Below are 17754 nucleotides of genomic sequence, written 5' to 3'. Positions count from 1 at the left end.
AAATTTCTGGGTGCGAAGCCCAGTGGTGTGACAACAGGTTGGTTGCTTTCCAGGTGATCCGATGCAGTTAGAGGGTAAGAACCACTAGCCAGGAGCTGTAGTTCCCATTCTAGCTGCATAACTGGATCACCTGGGAAGCTTGCAACAAGTGCTAACTTCTAGCCTCCTCCAGACCATTAAACCAGAGTCTTCAGGAGCCTTTACAAAACTCTCAAGGTAATTCTGATGTGTAACTAGGAGTGGTAACCACTGATTTCGAGCTCCTTAACTTCAAATAAGAAATGATTCGCATCCCAGTGCCTTGAGAAAGATATAACTGAGAACACAGGACTCCAGAGCCTCCCCCATGCCCCTATCTTTGAGGAGAGTTTAACTGGGGGAGCAGCTCCCTCAGGGAACAAAGGATTGCAAGGGTCTAAAGACACATTGCTAAACCTTCCCCAGTCAGAGCTCAGAAGTAATTCTGGCAGTGGGTGTAGCCACTGAACCCCCTGCTTAGGACCTGACTGTTCCATTCACTTCCTTTTCATTGCTTCCTTCTACTTTGTCATCTTCGATACATAAAAAGCATTAAGAGTTAACACAGTTTTCCATGGACAAAGGTCAACCAGACTTAGAGTACAGGAGGGGAAGCATCATTCTATGATGGAAGCACGGGGATCATAAGGCAGAAGAAGAGTGCCAGGGACAGGAAGGCAACCTTCTCCATCCAGGAGGCCCAGGACCAGCTAGTCCTTGGTTGTTTTTACTGTAAAATGACAAGGTTGGACTAAATATCTCTAAAGGTTCCGTTCTAATTTTCTACAATCTCTATGTTAAGATTTCTTCATCTGATCTTTGAAAGACCAGCACCCACAAGGTAATTTATTAGAAGGTATATTATCTTTTTGGTCTTATACAACTCTCTAAAGTTATGGCCAGATAAGCATACTACATGCAGACCTATCAGAAGTCCCAGGAATCAAGATAAAAAGCCTGAGTCCAAAGTGCAGTTGGGAGAAGTCTTACAACTAAGGATAGAAAGAAGAAGCCACATCAAGACTGACAGGAGGGGCAGAGGCATCGAACAGGTTGGTCTCACACCCACGTGTGGTGGATAAAAATCAGGAGGGATATCTTGGCTGCAGAGGTCCCCCCAGAGGAGCAAGGGGTCCCAGTCCCACAACAGCTTCCCCCCTCCCTCCCCCCTGCCCCATCCCAAGGTTCCAGAGCTGGAAAGAGAAGTCCCCATAACTTTGGGATGTAAAAACCAGCAGGGATTGAGGCTGAGTGAGATGGAAGGCTTCTGGAGTCCCAGGCCGTTCCTCTTAAAAGGCCTGCTCACGGACTTAGACTCACTCCCTCTGAGCTCCAGCTCTGGGGAGCAGCTTGAAAGGAACTGGAGACAGACAGGGAGGAAGTGAATTGTCTGGCTTCAGGGTGAGAAGCAGAGGGGCAGCTTTCTCCCAGACAGAAGTGCAGACAGAGGCCATTGTTCCTTTGCTGAGCTCTTTCCCCACAGAGCTGGCAGGCAGGCACCATTTCTGAGTCTCCCACCTGGCTCACACTGTTTGCCCACCCTGGTGATTCCCTGAGACCCCACCCACCCAAGCTGTTTCCAGTGGCTTTTCCAGACAAATGGCATGTCATGGCTCATGCTTCAGATTTTCCTAAAATCTCTCAAATAAGCATCTGGCCTTGGCGTGTCCAGTACCTCTCGCTAAGTGGCCACAGGCCCAGCACTAGCAGCAGCCAGCCTTGATTTGCAGCTAGGCCTCTCCTGGACACCACCTCCAAGTCCAGCACAAGTAGCAGCCATCTGCAGGACTCATGGCATGCTCTTGCTAGAGCACGCCCATGCTTTGTATCTCTGTTCTTTTTCTCCTAGACTCTAAGGTACCCCACAAGACTTGCAATTGGGAGAGTAGTGGGCAGCAGCACCTCATCCAACCTTACTCCCTGAACCTATCTCCAAAGGCCCCTTTGTTCTCTGTCTCTCTCCTATTGCTTCTTCTACCTTAACAACTTCTTCCCCATAATCCCATTGACACCCCAACCTCAAGTGTGGGCACAGGTCGAGGGGTCTGTTAACTTGAGCAGGAGGCACTCTCTGTCACATGCCTCCTTTCTCTTAAAATGTCTTTCACAAGGAATCCAGGTGGGATTGCCTGGATTAACCTAAAATCCCATTTGCCCCCCTCATAAATGACAACAAAATAAATCTGCCTAAAACACCTGTTGGAGGCTAAAGAACTCAAACTTAGGTCTTGGGTGGTGAACTTCCCAATACTGAGAAGCATAACACAAGTACACAAACCAGAAGCTGCTCCTGCTGAGCCCCACACACATCTACCTCAGAGGCTCCTGCAGGCACTCTGCCAGACTTCACTGCAACACTCCCTGGACCGATCATTGCTGCCACTCAAACCAGAGAATTCTGTGTTTAAAACCCTCTGGTGACTCGTCACTGACTTCAGAATGAAACACTAAATCCTAGGCACAGTATTCAGAAATACACATTCTTCCACCGAGATCCTCCATGCTAATCCTTCTCCCTGGCCAACAGCAGGCTGCACCCACCTCCATCCTCCAAGCCCACCACCTCTCCTTAGCCACTGCACACGACCAAGGGGAAGAGCACAGATGTGGGCAGTAGCCAAAACAAGGCTAACTCCTCGCTGATCAACTACGTTTAGCTGGTGATCTGGGGAAGGTATTTTAATCTCTTTGGGCCTGTTTCCTCGCTGTTCAAATAGGATAAAAATAATACTCCCGCCTCTTAAAGCTGGGAAATTAAGGAGATGGGAGTGAGCAATGCTTCTCTTATCTCACCTGGAATGCAGGGTAAGCACAATCAATGTAAGCAACGACCATTCCTTTCTTCCTTTCAGCTGGGATGCTCTCTGCAACCACGTACCCCATCTCCAGCTCTAAAAATCCCGTCTACCCTTCAGAGTTCGGTTAAAACTATTTTCTTCATGGCTGCTCCCTTCAGCGCTCCAGCCTGCTGTCCATTCTTCCTCCAAGCTCACTCTGCGTGACTCGTACCTACTCGCTCACGTGCTCCCTTTTAAGCCCTAGTTCATGGGTCTGTTTGAAGCAGCTTGCAAGAGCTCAGCAGTGCCTGTGGCTCCCGCCTCCATGGAACCCAGTGTGGGCACTTGTACACAGAGGTGCCCAACAAGTTATTAGCGGGACTACTGACAGCAGCTCAAGGTACTGCTCTTGTCCTCCAGATCCAGGTCTGATGTTTTATTTGTAGGGGGATAAAAAGGCTTTGTTTTTGCTTTTCAAATGGAGGAACTGGAATACAAGAAAGTATCTCAATGAGGTTTGAACGTGACATTTATCTGAATTCTGTTCACAAGATGAAAAGCAGTCTTTAAGAAATATATTGGTGACATGGAAAGTTCAATTCTTAAATATCCGGGGCTTCAGAAGGGTTAGAATAGCAACACACGAGGACCAGCACCTGAATTAAATTTCACTGATCTAAGAGTCTCAGAGCATCCTCCATAAAGCGGCCAGTATCAGCGTCCTCTCCCCCCATTCCCGTCAGAAGGAAACCACACAGTTCTGTGCTTTAAGACCCTGTGGTGACTCATGACTGTGAGTAACAGACCCCAGAGGCTTTCTAAGCAAAGTCCTGGCCTTCCCTCCAGCCCTGCAAGGAGACAATACTCTAGTCAACATCTCATCTTTCCCTCCAGGGCTCAGGCTGGGCTTCTCTCCAAAGAGCTGCCTTGGTCAGTCCCTGGAAATTCACCGCAGGGGGAGAGGGCCAGGAGGCTGCACAAAGGCGAGGCTTCTGGGAATCAGTTCAGAAGAGGGCAGGACTGTACTCCCATGAAGGAGGCCACAAGGAGCAGCTCCCACTATCTGCCCAGGTCCCTGGACACTGCTGAGCACTCCAGGGGAGCACCACACTCTACCTGGCTTCTCCCAGGTAACAGATACAGCAGCATCACACAAACCACATCTGCTCTCTCCTTCCTCAGGCCATACACATGCGAAGAGTTATGATTAACGCCCAGCGAGAAGCTTTCTTCTCTCTTTGTGAGACAAACTCAATAACCAAAGGTGGTTTCCTGCACCTTCTCAATTAAAGAAAAGTTAGGCGGGTGCCACAGCTGGGTCTGGGATGACACAGTTCATTAAGTGAGTCATTTCTACTGCTGCAATTTGACTTTTCTCAACTGACACCACATTTAACCACAAAGGAGGTAAAACCTTTAGCAAGATATCCATTTCTATGGTACCTTCCGGAATGCTACCAAAGCAGCTCCAGGAACAAGGTCATTTGAAACACTTAAAAAATAAGCAGAAAAATGTCATCCTGGGTGGCCCTTATCAGTCATTCACCCCAAGATGTCAGAGCAGCAAGATAACTCCTTTGGTGAGAATGGCTTGATGAGCTGTGTGGTGATTATCCCCTGAGAGGTAACGAGACAGAGACAATCCACACTGGCATGAGACAGAGACAATCCACACTGGCATGAGAATGCATCGAGGGACATTTCTAAGCAATACCACCAAGTGTGTGGGGTTAATAATTTCACAACTTGGCTTCTAGGTGAACTTCCAAGTGTGTATTTTTAGACCTAGTAGAAGTGCATGTTTTTCATAAGGAAACAGGCGAGAGAAGGGTGGCCTGAAGTTATACAGCTTTGTGGAAGCACTGCTGGGACCAGCACCCAGGAATCCCGATTCTCAGCACAGATGCAACATCACACAGCGGTTCCTAGCTCCCTTGCCCTTCTCTGTCTGAGTGTGAACCCTTAGTGGACACAGTGGGGCTACTCCACCCGTGAACAATTCTGTGGAAAAGTAGCCCTTTAGCTGCATCTTTATCTTCAGCAGATGATTGGTTTAAAATTAACCATCAGCCGAAACCGGTTTGGCTCAGTGGATAGAGCGTCGGCCTGCGGACTGAAAGGTCCCAGGTTCGATTCCGGTCAAGGGCATGTACCTGGGTTGCGGGCACATCCCCAGTGGGAGATGTGCAGGAGGCAGCTGATCGATGTTTCTCTCTCATCGATGTTTCTAACTCTCTATCTCTCTCCCTTCCTCTCTGTAAAAAATCAATAAAATATATTAAAAAAAATAAAATAAAATAAAATTAACCATCAGCTCCTCCAAAATTAAATGTACCTATTCCCTCTAGGGTTTAGCTGGCCAATCTCGGCAGTGCCGTTACGGAAGAGGGTCAGGTCAAAGCATGTGGTTTTGAATTTCAAAACGTTCATGTCCGGAGCATAAGGATGCTCATTAAGATAATTTTACACCCGTGACCTCCAAAAGTGTTTCACTCCCCTTATGACGGGGAACACCACTGGGTTAAAGCTGAATGGAATACTCTTGGTTAAGTCATAAGGAGAGGCTCTGTACACTAGAGAATTCTTTAGAACAAAGCACAAAGAAACAGCTTGTCCTCAAGCCCAACCTGGAACAGGTATGTCTGGCATCTCTCCCTGAACTCCAGGCCTGGTCCTCTTTGCTGGCAGTTCTTTTCTCTCTGCTCGGGCCTCCTGAGAGGTGGTTTCAGGCAGGTTGCTTCCACATACCCGGCAAGAAGCACTTATTTTATATTTCATGGGGGTGGTAGTGGCTGGGGAGAGAAAAACCTCAAGCGAGATTTAGCTTTTTGAGGCAGTGCTGCCCAATGGTTTGGATCCCAGGTCCACCCGGGCGCTTTCTCTCTGCAGAAAGGGGGTGATAATAGTGCGATGAACATTAAATGAGTTAGCCCAGCACCTGGCATGAGGCAGGCTCTATAGAAGTCTTTGCTATGAGTCTAGCCAAATGATAGCAAAATAGCTTCCAACACTCAACAGCCCATGACTAGGTCTGAAGTGGGGCTGCTCCTACTGTGTCCAGAAGCCCCAGCCAGAGCATCCTTTGCATAATTTAAAGAGAGACCTCCAGCCAATGACTGGCTTTCAGCCTCGTTTTGCTTCGGCTGAGGGTTTGCAGAATGACGTGCTCCTGTTATACCAGCTGCACAGCCGTGTTACCACAGGTTTGCAGGGTCAGTTTAGAGGAGTCTGGCCGGGCTTTGGACCAACCCCAAGCTGCCTCTCTACTGGAAGGCATTCCTGTCTCTTCCCCTGGGTGAGAAGGCAGTGTGGGCCGCATCCTTCTCTCCATTCTCCCCGCTGAATGGCATTCCCTCAGGGCAGGGCCAGGTACGAAGGGGCAAGCAACCATGGAGTCTGCCACTCCCTGAGAGGGTTCTTTCTGAGCAAGGAATTTCAGCTGTTAAGGGAACTGAAGAGTAGGAAGTATTTCAGGCAATGCTCAGGCCTCGTAAGTATTCATCTCACCAGATGTTTCAACTTTTCTGTACCTCTCTTAAATGGGAAAAAGCAGAATAATAAATATCTTTTCAAAGGATTTTGGCAAACAAAATACAATTTTTTTTATAAAACTCAATAATCAATTGCAAGGTCTCTTAAGTGTTTTTCCAAATGTCATTTTCCCACAATAACGTATCTATTTTAGGAAAGCCTGAAGGGAAAGAAAAACAAGACTGTTCAGAATATAATGTTTCCAGAGCAACTGCTCTGTGGTTCTATGGGGGATGCTCAAAGCCAGAGCCCTGGGGGGAACTCCTGTCAGGTGCCTGGGGAGCTACCCCCACAGCATCCACCCCCAGTTAGAGAGGCTCGAAAGCACAGGCAGAACACTCATCCCCTCAAATGCTCAGCTTCTTTCATCTTCCCAATAATGCAGCATCAGAAACCTTCAAAAGAATCTTAGAAAACACTGACGTCTGGTCCTAGCAAGGCAGCAAAAGGAACAAAAGCAAAACCAACTCCCCCACTATTAACACAAACACAGAAATGCTACATGAATCACCGAAAACGCCAACGGCATTGATGCCTAATTACAAGGTGATGTTTTTTCCCCCAAAAAAATTTTCTGTAAAGAGGAAGTTAGTCCTTTTAAAATCTTTCTTTTATTTGGGAAGACACATTTACCTGATATGACCCCAGCAATTGCTAGTTTGAGATGCTTAACAGGATGCCCAACAAACCATTCTACTTTTTTTTTAAATGGTAAAGAAATTTAATGTAGATTTAATGTTAATTCCCAGAGGCATGGCATCACAGACATAGCTGAAAGAAAACTTTTTAAAGAATATTTTTAAAAGCAATATAGCAAATGGTTCAGTTTGGAGATCACTGTCTTACATCTCTATCATGGAGAAAAACAACAACAATGTTTCATGTTATAGGATGAAAAAAGAATGAGCAATGAACTTTTAGAAAGAAAATATAGTCATTGAAACTAAAAATTAATGAAATAACAGATTAGACAATTGAAAGTATGAGTGAATTAGAAGAATGCAGAAGAGAGATAGAAAGCTACAAAAAAAAAAAAAAATACAAAAGAGAGGGCATGTGGAGTCTGAGACTGTCCCACATGTGTCTAATGGAGCCCGAGGCGGCACTGGAGATGGAGGGAGAAAGGTGGTCAAGGAGAAGATGCCGAGTACTTTCTCAAATTAATGAAACAAATTCTCAGATTTCAGGCGCACAGTCCCGAATGAGGTAAATAAAAATGGATGACTAAGCACACTATTTTATTTTAAAATGCAATTTTAAAATACCTGGAAAGAAAAAGATGACCTACAAATGTACAAAAATGGAATAAATCTTCAGAGTGCTCAGGAAAAATAGATTTAGAATTCTACACTCTGCTAAAATACTGCTCAAGCATAAATACAAATAAAATGATGTCAAATAGAAACTCATAGAATGTATTCTTAACAGAAAAGAACTATTTCAAAAGGCAACTAAACCTCAAAGAATGGATTTCACAGATCAATAGTGAGAGAAAAAAAACCAGTAAGCATTGATTGTGATAATGATGATTGATTAGGACCTTAGGAAAAGGTGGAACTAAACACTTGCTAACAATAAAATGGAGGATGGGGAATCAGAGATGAACTTTTCTAAGCTCCTTGTATTATTTAGGAAAATAGAAATAATCACTTTAGACTCTATTAATTTAAGAATGCATATTAAGGCCTGGCCAGTATGCTCAATGGTTAGAGCATTGGCCCGCATACCACAGGGTCAAGGGCACGTACCTGGGTGGTAGGTTTGATGCCTAGCACCAGTTGGGGTGCATGCTAGAGGCAACTGATCGATGTCTCTCTATTTCTCTCTCTCTCCTCTCTCTCCCCTCCCTTTCACTCTCTCTCTCTCTCTTAAAAAAAAAAAAAAGAGAGAGAGAGAATCAATGGAAAAATATCAAAATATCCTCGGTGAGGATTAACAAAAAATAAAAAATATGGGTAACTAATAGAATTAGAGTGAATAACTTTTAAATTGGTAAAATGAAAAAATATATGAAATTCAAAAGAAAGCAAACAAAAAAAGGACAAAGAAAATATGTACACACACACACACACACACAAAAGATATAAATTATTCCAAATAATTAACATGCTACATGAAAATGGATTAAATTTCCCCACTAAAAGACAGAGACTGTCCGATTGGGTCATTAAACTCTCATATGAGTATCTGGTAAAAACAGAACAAAACACAATCACATGTGCACAAGGAGACATATCCAAGGATATTCAACATAATTATTAATTGGAAACCTTATGTCCATAAAAAAAATCACACAGATAAAATGGTAAAAGGAATTCTAACACTGAAATAACACAGAGAAGTTAAACCAAATACATTAACCTTAAAATTCAACATGGATTCACCTCAAAATATGTCAACTGAAAAAAGTTATTTGAAAAAGAGTATAAACAGTAGACCATTTATGTAAATTAAAAAAACTGTCTCAGAATATACTATATATTGTCACGTATACATACATATATAGTAAGAGCATGACAATATAGCCAGAGAAGAAACATATGAACTTTAGAAGAAAGTTAAATGTATTTTGTAATGTTTTCTTTTACAGACAAAAAATTCAAAACAATAAGAAAATGTTAATATTTGTTAGGTGCATAGATATCATTTATGTGATTTTATTTTCCATATTTTTAAGTAGTTCCAAAATTACAAGTGAATGTGAAAATTGCAAAAGGAAAGAAAGAATAAGCTTTGGATCTGTGCCAATCTAGATACATAGCTGTCAATCACTGTTTTAAAATTACACTTTAAATGTCTGAATGTGTGTGTGTCAGAGAACTCTCTCCCACTACTCACAACATACACTTCTAACTGCAAGGGAATAAACACATATAAATACTAAAAAAATAATCTTATTTGTAATCTGTGGTTTGTCTTTGTGAGATAAAGTAAAACTGTGGTTCTGGCATTTGCTTTCCTCTATCCTAATGCGTAGGACACGTTGGGTGGACCAGACCAACAAGGGAAGAAAAGATGAGGAATAAACACTGTCAGGACAGCCATCCTGTAAGCCCGTGATCTGTGTGAGAGGAGGCACATCCACTAGAACCCTTTAATGGGAAAAAAAAAAAAGTGTCACGTTCCTTGGGAATGGGGAAGCAAACTACGCTGAAAAATCATGCCTGTAGCTATGTCCCCTCACAGCTTCACAGAGGAACTGATCCTTGAATCGAGTCCTCAAAAATGAGACAGAGGCTGTCAAACCGAGGTGGGCCTACGTCAGAAAGGAGGAGAGCATTTTTAAGGGGTAGGGACCAAAGAATGAAAGACCCTGGTGCTGGAGGGGGCAGGGGCAGTCGAGTAGAGCTGGGCCTAATGGACAGGTTATGAATGCTCAGTGGTTCCTCCTAAGGAGAGGTTAGCAGGCAGTTCTCTCAGTTCAAAGTCATGTGGGCTGTGCAATACTAACCCCAGCAGCTACTGAAGAGTTGCAGGATCAGTGCAGGGAGCAGGCTAAACAGGGACGGGCCCTCTTGGACTATAACAAATCAAGCACTTAGATCCCCTCTGCTTAGTGGTGATGCTGAGGCAAAGAGAAGACAGCAGACACACCAAAATGGTTCCACATCAGGACACAGCAGCTGCCTAAGTGGGAACCTCATGGTTGATATGTGCACACAAAGGAGTGAGAAGCGGCTCAGAGAGCTTGCTGGGTGGGCCAAGGGAAATGCAAGTCCCGCCCCGTAATTTGGAAAAGCCACAGTTTCGCATTGGGTAGGTGGGGATTCCCAATCTGGGGTTTGGGACAAGGGGAAAGACAAGTAGATAGTTAAAAAAACAAACAAACAAACAAAAACAGTGGGGCATTTGTTCAGATGAAATATGCCCTGACTCTCTGAGGATGGAAAGGAACACAAGATTTTTATGTTTGCTACAGGGGAACTTTTACAAAGCTGAGTTAATGCAAACTAAGTTGTTTCTCTTTTATAACTTCAAATTTTATTTCTGAATAAGAAATAAGCCGAAACCGGTTTGGCTCAGTGGATAGAGCGTCGGCCTGCGGACTGAAAGGTCCCATGTTCGATTCCGGTCAAGGGCATGTACCTGGGTTTCGGGCATATCCCCAGTGGGAGATGTGCAGGAGGCGGCTGATCGATGTTTCTCTCTCATCGAAATTTCTAACTCTATCTCTCTCCCTTCCTCTCTGTAAAAAATCAATAAAATATATTTAAAAAAAAAAAGAAAGAAGATCACTATTGATTGTATCTTAGACAACCCATAATTTAACAAGTAAAAGCTAAAAGGCTTGCATAAAGTCCTATACTTTCAATCTAAAACGTCTCACTGTTCAAATATACTTCTAATCAGGGATCTATGACCTCTTTCCTGGAAATAAACACCAAACTCATGAGATAAGTAAAAGAAATGCCACGACTCTCTTCTTAATTTTCTTCCTAACAAATGCATAAACTATGAACAAGTCTACTTTCTTTCTACATTTGAAACTCAGTTACTCGATGTTAAAACTGTCATGTATTTACTTTCTTCTAGCAATTTTACAGTTTCTGTGATTACCAACCATTTCCTTCTTATCTCTTTTCTGTCAAGATTTCTCCTGGTCTGCTTTAGTTAAGACAACTTTTTTTTTTGTCTTAACCTAGAACTTGCAAAGGCAGCTGTGAATTCACACCACAGGATTAAATAAACAAAAATATCAATGACTAAACATTTATTTTTCAAATTCTTTACAGACCCAAATATGCAGATAAGCATGAGGGTGAAGATTAACAATCACGACCATGTCAATTGTGTGACCACAGGCAAACAACTCTAACTCTTGGGATATTTCTCTGAAACCAGGGCCCGCTGGGCTCCACCACCGCCTCAGCTTGTTCTGTTCTGCAGCTCCCTGGCTGCCCTCCTGCTTTAGTAGTCCCTAGAATATAAGTGCTAAGTACAAAAAGAAAAACCGGTAGCGAAAATGAAACTAAAAAACTTGACAAACGGTTTGTTATCATGCTATTTCTGATGAGATTATGTCAGTACAGAGGGGAAAAAAAGCCAAGTGTAACTATCGTTATCAGGAGTACCAGGGCTTATTTCAAACTCAGGCATATCTGACCTGGGTACAGTTTATAGTCTTAATTTGATTTAAGGAATTATTGCCCCCTTATCTATGACTTCTCTATATATTTTAAATTGTGAGTTCAATTGTTATTTTCCGTCTCTGTATATTTCTTAAATCTCTATAGTCAATGCACAGGCACTGCTCAATGCCTTCTATTGTGCTCATGAAGCTGTCAGAAGAAAATCTATACTTATTAAATGCTTTCACTCATTTATACAAAGCAGCAATTTATGCAGCACTTCCCCCCTCTCTTCACCAGGAAATGATCTGTTTAAGTGAGGTTACATGATGAAGCTGCTGCTGTATCTTAGGGTCAGAGAAACATTCAAGGCATCAGGTGCTTACGTTCTATAAGATTTAATAATCTTACATATTTTTTTCTCTAGACGACTGCTATATGTAATAAGAAACCCTATAAGAGCTTTCTTAATGAAATAGCTCTAGCATCTATCAATTATGAGAAAGTAAATGGTTCATTCTAAAAAACCTGCCAGCTGGCTGCGGTTTTGTCCCTTGGACACACAGAGATGGGCACAGTGCTGGGCCCAGGAGTCCCTCCTGCACACTGGCCCTGCCTCCAGTCCTGCCATCTCCATCTTGCAGGCTAATTATACTGCCTTTGTTCTAGAATAGGTCAGAAACAAAGCAAAAGAGGAGTTGTAAGCATTTGACAGAGAGTCAAGCATAAAAGTAATGATACGTAGCATCTAGTGTTGTAGTTACAAAATCGTTACCATGGCTTATGAAATATGTGTGGGAGAACAAGACACAGACCTCCCACAGCTACAATACCTCTGATGATCAAATGCAATGTTTCCCAATAGCTTATACACCCATATCCATCCTCATACACAGCCAGCCACACGCAGACAGGGAGCCATCACAGCCTGAGGCTGACGCAAATTTATTCTTTCTTTAAACAGTAATTTTAAGATTTGTTTTCAGCACTCCTCTTCCTTCTCCCCTTTATCTTATTGACTACTCCGTGGAGAATTAAAGCCACAATAAAAGGTCAAAAATCGGAACAGGACTGCTTAAAAGTGTCTGTTTTAGGTATGGCTTAATTCTCCACCTCACAGATGTAGCTATAATTCTGTGTTGTAAGACACTTGTGTTGTAAGCCTGAAAGGTGTAGTCCTTCCCCTAAAATTGTGCTTACTACTGGAGAACAGTCCTCCTGCCCTCCCTCAGCTTTTAAAGGCTGTATTACTATACTTTGCAAAATAGGAAGGACATAGTATCGATTCTGGTTTGTCTTTCATTTTTATTTAAGCTACATTTGACTTTGAGATCATCAATGTGGTCGCCAACATTCCAGTTATATAGAGGAAATAATTGGGTCTGAACATATGCAAACCATTCAAACCTTAACACAGATCTCCTATCCACTATTCTTAGCTTTTAAAAAATAATTTGTCAAATCTCAAACCTATTTACAGAAATCAGATCAGGATAGAGGCTGACTTACCACAAACACAAGCAAACACTGGTAACACCCACTTCCTTCCTCCCCACCTCCAAACAAGAACCATCTATTAAATACTTATAATAAAGTGCTCACAGATCTGTTTTTCACATTTTGTTCGTTTTCCACTCTGTATTCTGCTCGCATAAGAGTATTTCTGAAATATTTTACTTCTAAATATAATACAAAACATGAGAATCAATAGCAAAGGCTTCCATTTTACATATTCCAGGGGGCAAACAACACTGGCATTTTGAAATATCAATTTTCAAAAACACACTCAAAGTATAATTAATGTACTTGCTCTCCGAGTTCCCCTACCACCACCTTCATTTAGGAACACAATTCAGGATAGCAACACGAGTAGAGTTAAGTGAGAGAAAGCCCGTGAACCTCGGACCTACCTCACAGAACATATAGAGAGACAGCAAGGTGAGCCCAAGGTTATACACCACTAAAATCCTTCGGCAAGTGAGCGGCTGCCTGTTCTTCATGTATTTGGGCCCCAGCCATACAATTAGTAAGTATATGGTGGAGCAAATGAAAGTAGGTATATAATTGTCCAGAAGAAACCATCCTTTTACTCTGGTATCTGGAAAATAATAAAGGAACAGTAGTTAGTGATCACCAAAACCTTTTTCAAATACCAAAAAAAAAGAACTCTAACCACAACTTTATAATAGTTTCCTAATACTAATGTTCCTATTACCAACGGAGCAACAAGAGGAAGCGTTGAGTTTTTTTCGGTCTATGTCATCCAAGATGAAGCTCCCTGGTACATGTTCTGAACAACAATGTGTATATTACTCATGATTTTTGCTAAGTAAAATAATAATTTAAAGAATCCTTTCCAAAAAACCTTAAAAAAGAGAGAGAAAGCTAAATTTTCCACTAACTGGATTTATCAACCAGGTTTGTTAAATTATGCATGGGGTAATGAAACCCTAGACACGGCAATGACCAGTAAGTGACTATTTAAGGCAGGGGTCCTCAAACATTTTAAACAGGGGGCCAGTTCACTGTCCCTCAGACGGTTGGAGGGCCGGACTATAGTTTTAAAAAAAACTATGAACAAATTCCTATGCACACTGCACATACCTTATTTTGAAGTAAAAAAACAAAACAGGAACAAATACAATATTTGTATTTGCATGTGGCCCGCGGGCTGTAGTTTGAGGACCCCTGACTTAAGGTATTAAGGAACCACGTGAGGAGTAGAGGCTTGAGAAGACCTACATGGTTTCCAGGGAGCTACTTGGTCTAGGAAAGAACTCCCTTGCTCCCACCCCGTTTCCTAGGCAGGAATGAGGAGGAAAAGAAAATTAGTTCTAAGTAGCTGCCGGCAGCAACGTGACAACCTTCTCCTGGGATGGGAGTCAACTCCCTGGCAGCCAGATCCCCTAGGTGTTATCCGTCTACTGCAGTGGTTCTCAACCTTCCTAACGCCGCAACCTTTAATACAGTGCCTCATGTTGTGGTGACCCCCAATTTCATTGTTACAAATTGAACATAATTAAAGCATAGTGATTAATCAGAAAAACAATATGTAGTTATATATGTGTTTTCCAATGGTCTCAGGCGACCCCTGTGAAAGGGTCGTTCGACCCCCAGGTTGAGAACCGCTGGTCTACTGCAAGATTTAACTTCCTCTTTTGGCCGACTCCCAGGAAGCCACCTCTGCAGCCTGTTCCCCTCGTATCCTGCCCTGGCGAGCCCCCAAATCCTGTGGCTTCTCCAAGGCCCCCCTCCTCTGGAGCTCAGAAGCACACGAAGGTTTCACATCCTGGATCTTCTGAGTCACAGCAGCTAAAAGGGATAGCCTCTGTCCCTTCTCTGACCTCCTGGCTGGACCACCTTGCCTTCTCTCCAATGCTTTTTCCCTTGACCTCATAGGACAAGCCTATGTGTATTGGGAGGACCTGTCAGCCTGCTTTCTTGCAGACACCTTAAGTTTCCCCCAGGTTTCCTGGCTTTCCTCCTTGGCGTCAGAGGGAGATGGCCTCTACCCTCTCCCACTAGTTGGGCTGGTGCGGTAGAAGGTGTTACCACCAGTTCTGTAGAATTGGTGGTTCTCAGAAGTCCGTCAGGGAAGTGGCCGGCCCCAGTGAGCTCAGCAAGGGGATTCTTAACACCTTTGTTTTCAGCTGTCAATTCTGAGAAAACAAGTTGCCACTTAGCAACTAACATCAGATGTTTGCATGTGAGTTATGTTTCAAAACACAAAAAGCATACACACAGAAATCTCCCATTTCCTTTTACTTGAAGTTCCGTCTACACCTTGCTTTTTAAGTTTTATGACAGATCTTCATCTTTCCATATTAGCCAAGTATCCAACCTCCTTCCATAGAGCCTAGTACTTCCCGGGCAGCTGGGACCTAGCTAATCATGGTCATCCTCACCCACTCTCTGGTGACAGGTGCAGACATAGGCATGTGAAGCAAAGATGGCCACTGAGCTTTGAGAAGATGACAGCTGGTGAGGGGCTCTGGGAAGGGTTTCCTTATTCATAAACCCATGCAGATGAGATTTCTTCCTCCTCTGCAGCCATCCCACCACGACGGGTGGGGGACCTGTTCTGAGGACAGAGCTGCTGCTGTACTGAGGATGCAAAGCAGAAAATGACAAGAACAGGGATTGCTTAACAGCATTCAGCCCCTGAAATAACTCAGGAGTTGACCTTGTAATGCAAGCTAGTAAGTTTTATTGTTTCAGCTAGTGAAAATGGAAATTTGGGGTCCTGTAAAGCTGAAGTGGGGCATTGTCCCAACACAAGCATACAGATGGATCTAACTTAACTTGTTCTTTTCCATGGGCTGCGCACAAATGTATTTAACCTATCCCCTATGAATGGGCATCTGGGTCATTTCAGTTTTGACAAGCAATGCCGTAAGGAGCATCCTGATGTTCATCTTTGCATAACTGATCAAGAGTAGTTGCAGGATAAATTCTTAGGAGTCAAACAATTGAGTCAAAGGGCATGTGCATTGTAGTTCCAACAGAAGACACAACTACCCTCCAGAGAGGTTACACCAACATAGGCTCTCTCTCCACATCCTCACTGTCACAAATGGCATCACACATGATTTCATCTCTGCCTTACGAATAAACTGCTGCTTTATCCTGAGTTTTAAAAATCATGAGCGAAACCGAGAATCTTTTAAAAGATCTGTTTTTAAATTGCAGTTTCCCTGTAAATTATTTCTGTGAACCTAAAGAGTTACTTCTTTATAGGTCCGACCCTGAGAAACATTTTTGATGACATTAAAGGAAGGCAATCAAGGAGCTGATTTACTTCCTAAGAGATAATAAAAGATGACGAGATAGTAAAATGTGAGTGCATGTGTATATATTTACTTGCTGACGTGACACATGTGGAAGGACATTAAAAAGCCCTGACAATGGTCAAAGGGAAAGAGTTTTAAACTCCTAGTGCAATAGTGCATTTTGGAAGCCAGTTTCAGCTGGAGACTCATAAGAATTGAGGAAAACATACAGGTGATAACGGTGAAATCTTGGCATTTTCAGGCTACTAGCCTGATAGCATAATTTGATTTCCTGCTAAAACAAGCAGAGGGTCACAGGAGCTGTGTCTCTGCTCCAGCAGCCGGAACGCGGCAACATTTCAGTAACCACCAGAGGACTTCTCCAAGGCCCTTGTTACCCCGGACAAGGCGTTAGTCTTATCATAGAAAATGCTAATGTTTTCTAGAATATCATCACACAATATTTGCAAGTGGCTATATCCAGGAAGGGGGTGGAGGGTAGGGAGAGGAAAGGAAGCAAAACCAAAAACCACCTTACCTCGGGGGCCTAGCAATGCCTTGAAATAGGTACTAAGTGATGCATCAAAATGTTCCATTTTAAAACCTATTAAGAAAAAAAAGACATTGATTAAGCTCTGCTCAAAATGCTTTTTACGTACTATATTTCCTAAAAGAACAAATTTTCCAAGAATATGCTATAGACAAGGTTAAATTCCTTATGCGAAAATATTTTTTTAAACTCACAGAAATAACTTATCTGCTAGTTCTAATTTGAAAATGAAAACGAAAGACACAGTCCCGTGAATTCACTTTAGAAGTGCCAGTCTAAACTTCTCTCAGTCCCATAAAAACACCACGTGAAGCTGAAATCTCAGTGGGGAGGAGTGAAACTGGAGGGAATGGTGGCAGACAGGAGGGGATCCCATGCGGCAAGAACAAGGCGGAGCCAAGAGGACAAAGACAGGAAGTGCTGTATCAAAGGAAGGAATGCCACAGTGAAAAGGTGGTTTTCTCTGCTTGTTACTTTTATTTTTTTTTAATATTTCATTCATGCCCACCGTAAAAAATTCAAATATTAAAAATGAAAAGAGGCCCTAGCTGGTTTGGCTCAGTGGGTAGAGCCTCGGCCTGAGGACTAAAGGGTCCCAGGTTCGATTCTGGTCAAGGGCACATGCCTGGGTTTCGGGCTAGATCCCCAGTGGGGGGTGTGCAGGAGGCAGCTGATCAACGATGCCCTCTCATCATTGACGTTTCTGACTCTCTCTCTCCCTCTCCCTTCCTCTCTGAAATCAATAAAAATATATTTTTTTAAAAAGTACAAGTGAAAGATAAATACCACATGATCTCACTCATTTGTGGAATATAAATAACATTATAAACTGTTGAATAAAAATAGAGGCAAAGAAGCATTGAACAGACTGTCAGACTACAGCGGGAAGGTAGGGGAGGGTTGAGGGGATAAGAAATCAACCGAAGGACTTGTGTGCATGCATGTAAGCACAACAATCAGACGCAAGACACTGCGGGGGGGGGGGGGGGGGGGGCGGTTAGGGAAGCGGGGGAAGGTCAATGGGGAAAAAAAAGGAGACT

General features: G+C 43.0%; 1 protein-coding gene across 2 annotated transcripts in view; it reads right to left on the bottom strand.

The window, feature by feature from the left end:
- Positions 1 to 17754, bottom strand: part of ELOVL5 (ELOVL fatty acid elongase 5) — an 82672-nt gene that overhangs the window by 9702 nt on the left and 55216 nt on the right. For both annotated transcript variants that reach the window (XM_070418408.1, XM_070418409.1), the window contains 2 exons: positions 16703 to 16768; positions 13306 to 13493 (listed from right to left, as the gene is read on the bottom strand). In XM_070418408.1, the coding sequence (XP_070274509.1) occupies positions 13306 to 13493; positions 16703 to 16760 (246 nt within the window). In that variant the 5' untranslated portion in view covers positions 16761 to 16768. Of the gene's footprint in view, positions 1 to 13305; positions 13494 to 16702; positions 16769 to 17754 lie in introns of those variants that run through there.

The sequence above is a fragment of the Myotis yumanensis genome, unplaced genomic scaffold (genome assembly GCF_028538775.1).
Source record: "Myotis yumanensis isolate MYYU_CA2020_CCGP unplaced genomic scaffold, mMyoYum1.0.hap1 SCAF_6, whole genome shotgun sequence".
In the NCBI taxonomy this organism is placed as follows: domain Eukaryota; kingdom Metazoa; phylum Chordata; class Mammalia; order Chiroptera; family Vespertilionidae; genus Myotis; species Myotis yumanensis.
Note: the sequence above shows the minus strand (reverse complement) of the source record. Positions and strands in the feature narration are given on the sequence as shown.